The sequence below is a fragment of the Panthera leo genome, chromosome D1 (genome assembly GCF_018350215.1).
Source record: "Panthera leo isolate Ple1 chromosome D1, P.leo_Ple1_pat1.1, whole genome shotgun sequence".
Lineage (NCBI taxonomy): Eukaryota > Metazoa > Chordata > Mammalia > Carnivora > Felidae > Panthera > Panthera leo.
Window position 1 is genome coordinate 26,663,829 of NC_056688.1, and position 12,494 is coordinate 26,676,322.

The 12,494-nt window shown below is 40.3% G+C and overlaps 1 protein-coding gene across 3 annotated transcripts in view; it reads right to left on the reverse strand.

The window, feature by feature from the left end:
• Positions 1–1,537: 1,537 nt before the first annotated feature.
• Positions 1,538–12,494, reverse strand: part of PRDM10 (PR/SET domain 10) — a 98,230-nt gene continuing 87,273 nt past the window's right edge. For all 3 annotated transcript variants that reach the window (XM_042904621.1, XM_042904622.1, XM_042904620.1), the window contains exons 19-22: positions 12,059–12,199; positions 8,929–9,100; positions 4,911–5,014; positions 1,538–2,271 (exon numbers count right to left, since the gene is read on the reverse strand). In XM_042904621.1, coding sequence (XP_042760555.1) covers positions 2,071–2,271; positions 4,911–5,014; positions 8,929–9,100; positions 12,059–12,199 — 618 coding nt within the window. In that variant the 3' untranslated portion in view covers positions 1,538–2,070. The remainder of the gene's footprint in view (positions 2,272–4,910; positions 5,015–8,928; positions 9,101–12,058; positions 12,200–12,494) is intronic.

Genomic DNA, 12,494 nt, shown 5'->3' on the forward strand with positions numbered 1-12,494 from the left:
ACTGGCATAAAATGAACATTCCGTTCAGTGACAGATTTCTATTTTAATCAATAAGTTATTCCTGAGGGAAGGGGAGGTACCTTGCTGGTTCAAATTAAAAAGGACCCAACAGGGCCAAATATAAGGTGTAAAAATTAAACTGGACCTTTGGCAAAGTCTAATATTCCTCACCTAGTCTTTCTAGATCGGACACTAGGATATTTACAATCATTACACTGTGGGACTTTGGGACCCAGAGTCTCTGTTTTGTGACTCAGGGTCAATATTTTCTATTGAAAACATCGACATTACCTCTTTGTAACCAAAGATAGAGTCCATCCCTAGTTCCTACACATTTATCAAGTAACTTTCTCATATTAGTGCCCAAATTTTCAGGGATAACTGAATGAATGAGGTCTCAAAAACAAAGTGCAAAATCTACATATTAGTAAAGTTATTTCAACAGAATTGTTTCCTTTCCAGGAAGGTATCTTTACTGTGATGAAGCCTATACTTTTAATTTACAGAATGAGTTTTTACCCAGAAATGTAAATAAAATAGATTAGCTAACTTCATTTGAAATTGAAGTTAGGTCTTTCTATTCCGGAGTGGTAAGTTCTATCACACAATAAGTACTCTAAAAATGCGTTAGTATGTCACAAAAAGTTGTTAAAATACATTCTGATTTCTGTGATGTTTTATGTGTACAATTGGAATGTACAGTAAAAAGAAGGGAAATACTTTCTCCCCATTGAATTCATAGTTAACAAGACTGCAAACAGGAACACATGTAAAAAAAAAAAAAAAACTGTCACTGAGCAGATTTTTTCCCTCTCCCAAATGACAGTGTAAGATACATAAAGATTAGATTTCTTCCATATCCCTTATAATTGCCTTGACATATAAATGGTCCCAATATTTCTATTTTTCCCCTAAGTGTGAAAGTGGTCATCTTATCAAAAGGTCCAGATGAGTTATAATATGCAGAAGTTAAAAGTGTTAAGAAATAAGGAGGGCCACTTTTCCATCCAACCTTAACGAATGTTCATTTTAAGACAGCACGAGAAGTATTAAAATACACTGAATGATGTGAGTTGAATGTACACCTGGTAAGATCAAGGAATTCATCCTTCACCAGTGAATGGTAAATGGATCTGCAAGGCAGGACAAGGCTTCAGTGCTTTCCACTTTATCTATACATAATTATCTTAGTAATTTTTCTTGGTACCGATATCTTGAATACCTCCTTCTTAATACACCACAACCAGAGAACGGGAGGCAAAGCTTTAATGTAGGAGTTCAAATTCTGCTGACATCAAACAAACCTTTTCTCTTACAGGGAGTCTACCATTGTAGACTAAGAAAGTAACTTCTATCAGAACAGGAGGTTCTGGCCTAAGCTGCTGAAGGCCAGCATCTGTGCAAAGCACTTCCAGTAATGGCCTACCAACAGTTTTCCCAAAGAGGCAAGTCATTTTGTTTTGTTTTGTTTTGTTTTGTTTTGTTTTAATCAGCAATAAGAAAAATCTAGATAAAAATTTTTCCTTCAGAACATCACTGTCAAACCTATTCATCATTTTTATTTTCATATTCAATAGGCTCCCTTTGTTAAGTTACTGAAAATGCAAACTCAAAAGATGAAGCAGTTCTGACCTAATGAAATGCCCCTCTCCTATGGTGCCACGGAGCGGAATTAAGAAGTCCAGTGGCCATGAACTTGGCACATCCTTTCTCCACCTTTGGTACAAACGTGATACACCACTTAATATTTCCACAAAGGAAAAGTAAGGCCCACCAATGTATTAAAAAAAAACAACCCAAGAGCAAGGCAAAGTCTCTCCACCTTGAAATCCACTTTCCGCTTAAAGGTCTCCATTCCATGGCAGAAGTTCCTAGGGTTTGAAGAGTCATTTTGGTAAAGATGACCTTGATAAAAGAAGCCCTGGGGTGTGTACAGTGTCAAAACTGTGGTTTCCAAATTCTTGAGTGAATGATAAATCTTAAAAAAGAGTTCCAACTGTTGGAAGCTTTCAGACTTCTGAATGAGAAAAGACATGGTGTGACTGTTGGATTCTAGCTCCAGGGTGGAAGTTAAGGTTTAGTGATATGCACTTCACTGCTCCCATTCCCGTTGGTGGTGGCTGTAATGATGTACTGTGTGGGCTGCTGTTGGCTGGTGGTCTGGGGGTCCAAGTCACCATGTGTGGCTGGCTGAACCTGGACTCCCGCAGAGAGAGCAGAAGCTTGCTTTTCCTCCAATTCTGGTTGACCTTCTGATAACACATAATGACCCTAGAACAGAAAACAAACACACCAACAAAAGATCTTTAGAAATCTGAGGTCTAAAACTGGTGGGGAGGTTCTTGGTGGAAAGAGAAAGAAGGAATAGGAAAGGAGATGTTACAAAGTAACACCAACATAGACACCTATGTTAGATGTTTTATGTAAGTGCTTTAGAGGGGATGGATCAGAGTAAGAGACTACAAAGGTAATTTAAAGGAGCGCTTTGATTGTTCTACCAAATGAGATAGTGAAGAGCTTCAGGTACAGAAATTTGCATCATGACAGTAATCTATGTGGCAAAGGAAAACACGTGCTATTGTACTACTCCTAAGAATTTTGAAATTCGTAAGATTGCTGTCTGTAGATTAATTTTTTTTGTTTGTTTTTTGTGAGTTTCTTTGCTAGAGTAATACAAAATACATCACAGAAGAGAGAAAGTTTCCTTAAAGAGGCAGAATGGCTCCCAAGACCAGTAGTCAGGGTCAGAGGTTCCTAGACTTCAGAATTTCATAGATGAGCAAATTAAAAGTAATAATAAGTATTCCCAAATTTTATTTTACCAAGTAAAGTCATTTTTAAGACACTAACTGTCAAATGAGAGAAATTTTAACACTCAAAAGCATAGGAAGAATACAATCGCAGAATGAAGTCCCTTACATTGAATAAATTTAGCTTTATGAAAATATGCATTGTCATTATTCTTTCTCTGATCATGAAACCTTCACAGACCTGGAGCTAGCTAGTCCCTTAAGTTAACATTTTTAAAGAAAGAATGTGTCCATTGGTAGGGTGATTGGTCTGCTATATAGGCTAGAAAAAAGAAGTCACAGAAGAAAGCCCAGACAGTAGCCTTTCCAAGCACTGTCCAGAACAAAAGCCATAGCCAAATAACCATTTGTTATATCTAGGGCCATGTGCTATGAGTGCACACTCATCAATCTCTGATAATGATCTGGTTTCCCATGTGGGTCTTTCTCTAACAGGAAGGGGGCTGTTTCTCCACTTAGGGTCAATGAACTACTAGGTGGTCCACAGGTAGGCTTTAGAAATTCTACGAACCCTGGAAAATGTACCTTAAATGTATGTGTGTCTCTGTGTGTGTGTGTGTGTGTGTGTGTGTGTGTGTGTGTGTGTGTGTATTGTGGCAGGGAAAGGGGAACATCCTTGGCTATAATCAGGTTCTCAAACGAGTTCCTGGCCAAAGAAAGGTAAAGAGTCAGTGGGTCCCATAGGCAGTAAAAATTTCACTGATTATGCCAGCGAGACTATTCCATTTTATATTAGTTATGGTCTTCACTGACAATAGTGTTACTCTGGATTTATACATCTCTCCTAAGACTAGGGAATGTGAGTTTGTGTGCTGAGAAATGGGTAAGCTCTGAGCATGCTCTGGGAAAAACAATCAGGTTTTTGAGGCCACTAGACTACCCTGCTGCTCTCTGAGACTTCTTGGGAAACAGTCTTCCCTGGAAGACTTCCCAATATCCCTAGCCACATACAAGTATAATTCTTAATTTAAATTTATACACTCTGTTTTCTAATTACTTAGAGGCAAGCCGGAACAAACCAGTGAAGACAAAAACAGAGATAGCAGATACAATCAACATTGACCTGCCTAATCTAAATATAACAAGATAATTCATGGCAATGTTTTTCACCAGGAAGGGGGTTGAATGTTTAAAATAGTTCAGGGGCACCTGGATGGCTTAGTCGGTCAAGTGTCTGACCTCGGCTCAGGTCATGATCTCATGGTTCGTGCATTCAAGCCCTGTGTCGAGCTCTGTGCTGGCAGCTCAGAGCCTGGAGTCTTCTTTGGATTCTGTGTCTCCCTCTCTCTCTGCCCGTGCACCACTCGCACTCTGTCTGTCTCTCTCAAAAGTAAATAAACATTTTTTTTTAATTTTTAAAAACAACAAAATAAAATAAAGTATTTTAAAAGTGGGACCCCTGGGTAGTTCAGGCCCTGCATTCAGTCGGTTAAACGTCCAATTCTTGATTTTGGCTCAGGTCATGATCTCACAGTTTGAGGGATGAAGCCCCACATTGGGCTCTGCGCTGTCAACACAGAGCCTGCTTGGGATTCTCTCTCCCCCTCTCTCTCTGCCCCTCCCCATCTCATGTGCATGCTCTCTCTCTCTCTCAAAATAAATAAATAAGCTTAAAAATAAATTTAAAAAATAAAAATAAAATAAAATAGTTTAAAAGAGCTCCATAACATTAATTTTATTATTTTCTCCCAACCCAGTTGAGGACCAATAGTCATGAATACTCTCCACAAAGCACATAAAAAGGCAATCAATTGTGAATCTGTATGTATATGGACCTGGGAGGTTCATTATAGTTATTAATTGCATAGGTATTTATTGAGCATTTGCTATAATCCAGTCTCCTGTGCAAGGCACTGAGAATAAAGAGATAAACACCAGGACACAGCTTTCAAGGAATTCATTGTCTGCTAGGAAAAGATATACAGTAAATCAATAATTTAAACAAATTAAAACAAGGGTTATAATATAGCATAAGGGGTTATGGGAATACAGAGGAGGTATTTCTAACTCAGATATGGGAAGCTGAGGAATAGGAAATAGAGGGAGGGGAGAGTGGTGCAGTACGATGGACAGGAAAGCCCTCATGAGCAGATAACTTACCGGCGTAACTGCCTTCACTTGGCCAGTGGTGACAGGAGTGGCCACACTGCTGTCTGTAATCACAAACTGACCTGGGGGAAGCGTCATCATTTGAATCTCTGATGCTGAAAAACAGGAAATATCCATATTTCAGTGGTCTCAGATTTTAATACAAGCTGTAGAAACAAATACTTAACCAGTGGCCACATTCCCCATTGAGACATTTTCATGTATTTGCTTGCTGTGAGAATTTTATAATGATATGATTTCTTGATATTCTGATAAGAATGATCATAGGAGGTTAGCAAAGAATTATCAAATATCAGAAACAATCAATGCATCACTCCCAAATGAGCCTTTGAATATCCATAAAACAAAATATTCAATGATTTTTTAAAACCTTGAAATAAGTTGCAAAGGTTTACCTCTTAGCTCCATATTTTTATCTTTTATATTCGGATTTGAATCACTGGCAAATGTATCCACTATTGCCTAGTAATCACAATGTAATCTAACTAGAATTCTATTTCACCGCAGTGTTATTAAAGCAAATTAAAAACAAAGTTCACCCTAGCATACAGTTGATGGTCTTTATATAATATTTTCCTTTAAAAGGACCCAAAGCTTCTGGCTTCTGGCTAATTCCCGAGCTGGTGCAGGAAACCTTCTAAGATGAGCCCAGAACATGAGATCATACCAGCATGCAAGATGTTATAAAAGACTACGAAGGGGGCACCTGAGTGGCTCAGTCAGTTAAGCAACTGACTCCAGCTCAGGTCATGATCTCACAGACCATGAGTTCAGGCCCTGCATTGGGCTCTGCCCTGACAGTTTGGAGCTCAGGGTCTGGAGCCTGCTTCAGATTCTGTGTCTCCCTCTCTCTCTCTCTCTCTGCCCCTCCCCCACTCATGCACGTGTGCTCTCTCTCTCTCTCACACACTCAAAAATAAATAAAAAATAAAAAATGTTTTAAAAAGACTACGGAGTCATATAGAAAAGACACAGAGGCCAATTTGAAGATGCTCCCATTGGCCAAGGATGGCATAATCTTAGCATCAATAAGGGTAACAATGGTTTGAAACATATCCAATGTGTTGAAATTCATGAGTACACAATGATACTAAGATACACACACATACCCCTCATTAGTCACCTTGGATAATACTAGGAAATAACTTATTATTTTTAAAATCGGTAAATGAAGGAGATGAACTGGATATTTAAGTGTAAAACTATACTTTCCTGTGCAAACTGTACCTCAGAATCATCTGTTAAGACAAAAACTTTTTCTTTACAGAAGTTTCCTAGCTGATAAGTGAGTGAAGAATGATAGAATCAGAATATGACAACTTTATGATTCCTAATGAAATAGTGGAACCAAAGAAAAAGACAGACAACCAAACATTATGTGCCTCCTGATGAAAGTACACACCACCAGCCATAAATATCTTATGGGAAAAAACTGAACCTGAATTTGATTGAGCCTCCAGTCAACAGGAAATAAAAGGGACAGAAGAAAGCACCTTAAATGATAATTTAGGAATGCCAACAGCAAAATCCAGAATGTGAGAAATTCTACCAAACAAATGACTCAGTTTCTTCAACACAGAAGTTGCAACTTAAAAGAGAGAGAACACAAACATTAAAAAAAAAAACAAAAAACAAAAAACAAAACTCAAGGGCTGGCTGGCTCAGTCAGTGGAACAGGTGACTCTTGATCTCGGGGTTGTAGGTTTGAGCCCCACATTGGGTATAAAGAATACTTAAAAATTAAAATCTTAAAAAAGACTCAAAAGAAATAACAAATTGCAATGCTTGAGACTTATTTGGTACCCAATTTGAACAAACAAATTATTAAAAGAAAAATTACGAGACAGTAACAGAAACATGAACACTGGGTATTTGATGGTTATTAAAGAATTGCTGTCATTTATTTCTAGCTTTGAGAACAGTACTGGAGTTGTGTTTTAGAAAATATTTATGGGGGCGCCTGGGTGGCTCAGTCGGTTGAGCGTCCTACTTCAGCTCAGGTCACGATCTCATGGTTCATGAGTTCGAGCCCCACGTCAGGCTCTGGGCTGACAGCTCAGAGCCTGGAGCCTGCTTCAGATTCTGTGTCTCCATCTATCTCTGCCCCTCCCCTGCTCATGCTCTGTCTCTCTCTCTCTCTCTCTCTCTCTCTCTCTCTTTGTCAAAAATAAATAAAACATTAAAAAATTTTTTTTTTTAAAAAAAGAAAATATTTATGGAATAATATGGATTATTATATAGTTGGAGGTCTAGGAAAGAATGATGGGAGGTACAGAGGAGACAAGATTGACTCTGAGTTGATAACTGAAGTTGGATAATGGCTACAAAAGTATTCATTATGCTATTTTATTTTTGCATATTTTAAATGTTTTCCCTAATAAAAAAAAAAAAAAAAACTTCAATTCCAAGGGCATCTGGCTGGCTTAGTCAATAGAATGTGTGACTCTTAATCTCAGGGTCATGAGTTCAAGCCCCACAATGGGTATGGAACCTACTTAAAAATTTTTTTTTTAATTAAAAAAAAAATTGTTTTTAATTAAAAAAAAAAAAAACCCTTAAATTCCACAATCTTTTCTTCAGGTTGAAATACTAGCTCATACTATTATTACCATGGCAATCTTCATGATTCCACATTTCTTTAATAGGAATTGAACTTAGTGTAAATATCAGTGTACTCACCAGCATTCTGGTATTTCATGAGTAGGAATCTTTCCCTGACTAGAAACAAGACTAAACCCTCATTGTGACCACCAATATTTAAGAGGTAGATTGTAAATACAACTAAAAGGTAGAGTTTGAGCCTGATTCCATACGAAATGTATATAACATGGCCAAAGATCAATGACAGTGGAGGCGGACTCAAAGAAGGAAATCAATAGTAGAAGAATGATCAGCACCGGTCTCCCTTTCTTCTCCACTTCTGCTGCTCATAGTCCCTGCTCCTGAGGTCGAACTGTTCCTCTATTCCAGATCTTTGACCATAAAGATCTCACACTTTGCAGCTCATATCCAAGACTACTGTCCCCACCAAATCTGTTACCTTGAGCAGTCAGTCTTTTACTGCTTCTGTAACACTAATTGCAGAGCTGTGAAAGCAACTACTCATATCTCTTTCTCTCTACTAGATAATGATTTCTTTGAGCCAAAGACCATCTTATAAGGAGAGGCCACCCACAGTGGGGTGGTTTGGAGTATAAACTCTGAAGCCAGACTGCCTGGGTTCCAATCCTCCAAATACTTGAGAAACTAGGTACTATGTTCCTTGGGCAAATCACTCTGTGTTTGAATTTCCCTATTTGTAAAGCACAAATAACAACTGTACTTATAGGGGTTCCTAAGTGGCTCAGTCGTAAGTGTCCAACTCTCGATTTCGGCTCAGGTCATGATCTCACGGATCATATGTTGGAGCCCTTCATCAGGCTCTGTGCTGACAGTGCAGAGCCTGCTTGGGATTCTTTCTCTCCCTCTCTCTCTCTCTCTCTCTCTCTGCCCCTCCCCTGCTAGCTCTCTCTCTCTCAAAATAAATAAATAAATTGTGGAAAAATAATTATACTTACAGGTTGTTGTGAATCCTGAATGCAATATATATATGATTTAGAATCATTCCAGGCACACAGTGAGAACTTAATAGAAATTGACATTATTATTGTGTGGTGTTACTGATACGAATGTCAATATAAATTTTTTGTATACCCAGGATCTAGCACATCCTTTGATATGAAGGCAATCAACATATCCTACAACCACCTATTCTGCTCTTTAGTCTACCTGCCTCCACTTACTTCCTCTGGCAGTGCTCCTCATGTCTCTGAAATGGGTGGCTCTCTGAGATCAGAATGCTGCTTTGAACTTGGTCATGAAACTCATTCAAGTACATGCACTACAGACTGCAGAAAATGGCTAGTGATAATTTAATCCAGAAAATCTATTTCTAAAGCTAATGAAACTATGACCCATGGCTATAGATTTCCCCACCCATGAGCTACACAGCATTATCCCCATTTCTTACAGTAGCCACGGAAAGAATTCCAAGCGTTGGGTAGGTAGGTGTGTTGTACAGAGGAGCCCTGCTGCTGCTGCTGGAGAGCCTGGCCGGGTGTGGAGGAACTGCCTTGTATATGGGAGGGACTGAGCCCTTGCTGGGACTGCTGGGAGGCAGGGCTCAAGGGCTGCCCAGATACCTAGAGAGAAAGACAAAGCAGGAGTAGAAAGCAATGAACTTCCAGTATAGTTAAGACTCACAAATAACGGAAGAAAATAAATCTGGCTAACATGAATTATAACACTGAAAGTATCACTGCTAAAATAATAGTATTTTCAATAAGATCAGGATTAATGAAAAGCAATCATAACGATGCAGTCCTAATTAGCTTGCAAGGAATTATCTACAAGAATATCCCCAAAATTAATTTCACCAAGCTTACCAGAACGATAAGTGAATGAAAGTATAATTATCTCCATTACATAAGATGTAAAAAATTGAGAAGCTAAAGGACTTGCCTGTATCACAAAGTGAATCTGTAGCAGAACTCAGAAATTATCATTTCCAGTGAGAACACTGGGAAATCCCACCCAGTTAGTGGAGATGAACACAGGTACACAGGCAGACATCCAGTGGAGAGGCTTACTCCTGTCCACAGGATAAAGTCCAAGCTCCATCATTTGTGTTTAAGCCAGCTCCAAACTGCCTTTCTAACTGTTTTCTCAAACATCATTTCCTGTTACTAACCTAAACAGTTTTCCTTAAATGCACCAGTTGCCCACTCTGTGTCTTTACTCACAATGAGAGCACATTCAGATCTCAATGCCTTCCCCAACTACCATGTCAAAATCCTACCCCTCCTTCAAGACCTAATTCAAACACCACTTGCACATAAATACACTTGATTCCCTGCTAAACATAATCTTTCCCTCTTCTGAACCTTTATAACTTATCCATATATCCACATCGTCCTTAGACCCTGGCAAGACCCATCCTTAGACCACAGACCTGGAATATGTATCCCCTTATAGGTGACATGTTGGGAACCAGAGTCCCCCATTCCCTGTGGAAACAGCCCTGTACCCACTTCCAGGGCTGCACAAGTGTCTTCCCTGGGTCTGTCATCCTGCAAGGGTCCTATCTTTTGGATACAGGCTCTGTTAATGGTATTTGGGCACGTGGAACCAAGGGGGTGGCCACTGGATCCCCATTTGCAAGAATGTGGAAGAAGCTGAGACGTGTAGGTCAGAGTATCTATGTGGATACAAAGATGGCCCTGTGAGGTGCAGGCTGGAGGCTGCATGAGAAGAAAGGGAGAGCTGTCTTGGGGAAGGCTGTCCCCGTGCCACCATATTCTTGAAAAGGAACTCACAGGAGTCCCTCCAGCCTCTTTGAGAAACTTAGTGGTGTGATGCTGGGGGTGGGGGGGAGGGAGGTTGGGCCCTTTGTGGACAGAGGCAGCCTATCTGGGACTGGGAGAAGTAAGTAACAGAAACCTCGCGGTGGCTGGACCTCACACTAGAGGGAGGGGAGAGGCCGTCAGATGGCAAGAGGCGCAGCCTCCCACCGCCAACGGCCCTCGGTAAACAGGAAGGCGGAGAAAGTAGGTGTTTATACTATGGATTTCTGCAGCAATTCAAAGGGCACAGAGCCAGCAAAGGAGGGAAGAAATCCTTTCTCCCACTTCTTCCCACCCCAGCCAGGCAACTGCCAGTGCCACCCACGCATTTGGCAGAAATGCAAGCAATTTAGAATTGGCTCTATCCATGTGATTTAGAATCAATTATTACTTTACACATACTTTTCAATTTTGTTATTATGAAAGTATATGTATATATCAAGTTGGAAAACAGAACATTTTTTAAGTTTTTATTTAAATTCCAGTTAGTTAACATAGCATGTAATCTTACTTTCAGATGGACAAGTGATTCAACACATCCATACCACACCTGGTACTCATCACAAGTGCCCTCCTTAGTCCCCATCCCTTATTTCACCCATCTCCTCACCCACCTTCCCTCTGTCACCATCACATTGTTCTCTATAATTAAGAGTCTGTTTCTTGGTTTGCCTCTGTCTCTTTTTTTTCCCCTTTGCTTGTTTTGTTTCTTCAGTTCTACATATGAGAGAAATCATAAGCTATCTGTCTTTCTCCGACTGACTTATTTCACTCAGCATAATACTCTGTAGCTCCATCCATGTCGTTGCAAAGAACATATTTTATTTAACGGTCTGTCAGCATGATTTAAAACTTTTAATTACCTAGGCACATGGCATGCGAAACCAGTGGATATCAGAGGTGGGACTACATGCATCCTTTCTGGTTCAGATACCTTCACTTCATATCCTGTTTCTTTTTTTCTCTTAAGTTTATCTTTGCTTATTTTGAGAGAGAAATAGACAGGAAGCAGGGAAGGAGCAGAGGCAGAAGGAGACAGAATCCCAAGTAGGCTCTGTACTGTCAGCACAGAGCCCAATGTGAGGCTTGAACTCATGAACCGTGAGATCATGACCTGAGCCAAAATCAAGAGTCAGATGCTTAACCTACTGAGCCACTCAGGTGCCCCACCTCCAGTTTTATTTTATTTTTAAATTTTATTTATTTTATTTATTTTTTTAATGTTTATTTTTGAGAGAGAGAGACAGAGACAGAGACAGAGCATGAGCAGGGGAGGAGCAGAGAGAGAGGGAGACACAGAATCTGAAGTAGGCTCCAGGCTCTGAGCTGTCAGCACAGAGGCCGACGCGGGGCTCGAACTCACAAATGGCAAGATCATGACGCGAGCCGAAGTCAGACCCTTAACCAACTGAGCCACCCAGGTGCCCCCCCCACACCTCCAGTTTTAATATTGGCATTGTGGACACACTTGCTTTCAGTGATTAGCTTCCCCTGACCAAACGGAGCCCCGTGATTTTACATCCTAGAGACTTTGCTTCCTATTCTAAAGGACTGTCTGATAGTATCCAATTGCTAAGGTGTTTCTTGAATTTTGGTGAGGAAGGTGACTTTGTGGAGTCTTATTGTGTCTGAATGACAGAGTCTGTTATTGAAAAAGCAGAGCTACATCCATTCAAAAAATATTTATTAACACCTTACCCTTTGCATGAAACTTTCCTAGGCTGTGTTACCCCCCGGGTGAACAGTCGGAGAGCGTACCTGGGATGACGACGAAGCAGGGGCAGTGGGCTCTGTGACTTGGATGTGCTGCACCTGGATGGCATGCTGGGCGTAGGTCTGAGGATCGTGGAGCTGGCCGACGTCCACGGTGGACTGCTGAGACTGGTGAGGGGATGTGGCCTGGAGGGAGAACCAGATGCATATTGATGGAGAGTAAGGGAGATCCTTCCAGAGAAGATACTCAGCTAGGACAATATTCCAGCAGAAGAGCAGATGGAACTCGACAGCCTAGCCTCACTCCCAGAGAGCCCATACCTGAGCCAAGCTGGTAAATGTTAGAAAAGAAGACAGTTGGGTTTTTTTTTTTTAATGTTTACTTATTTATTTTTGAGACACAGAGGTGAGTGGGGGAGGGGCAGAGAGAGAGAGAGAGAGAGAGAGAGAGAAGGAGTAAGAGAGAATCTCAAGCAGGCTC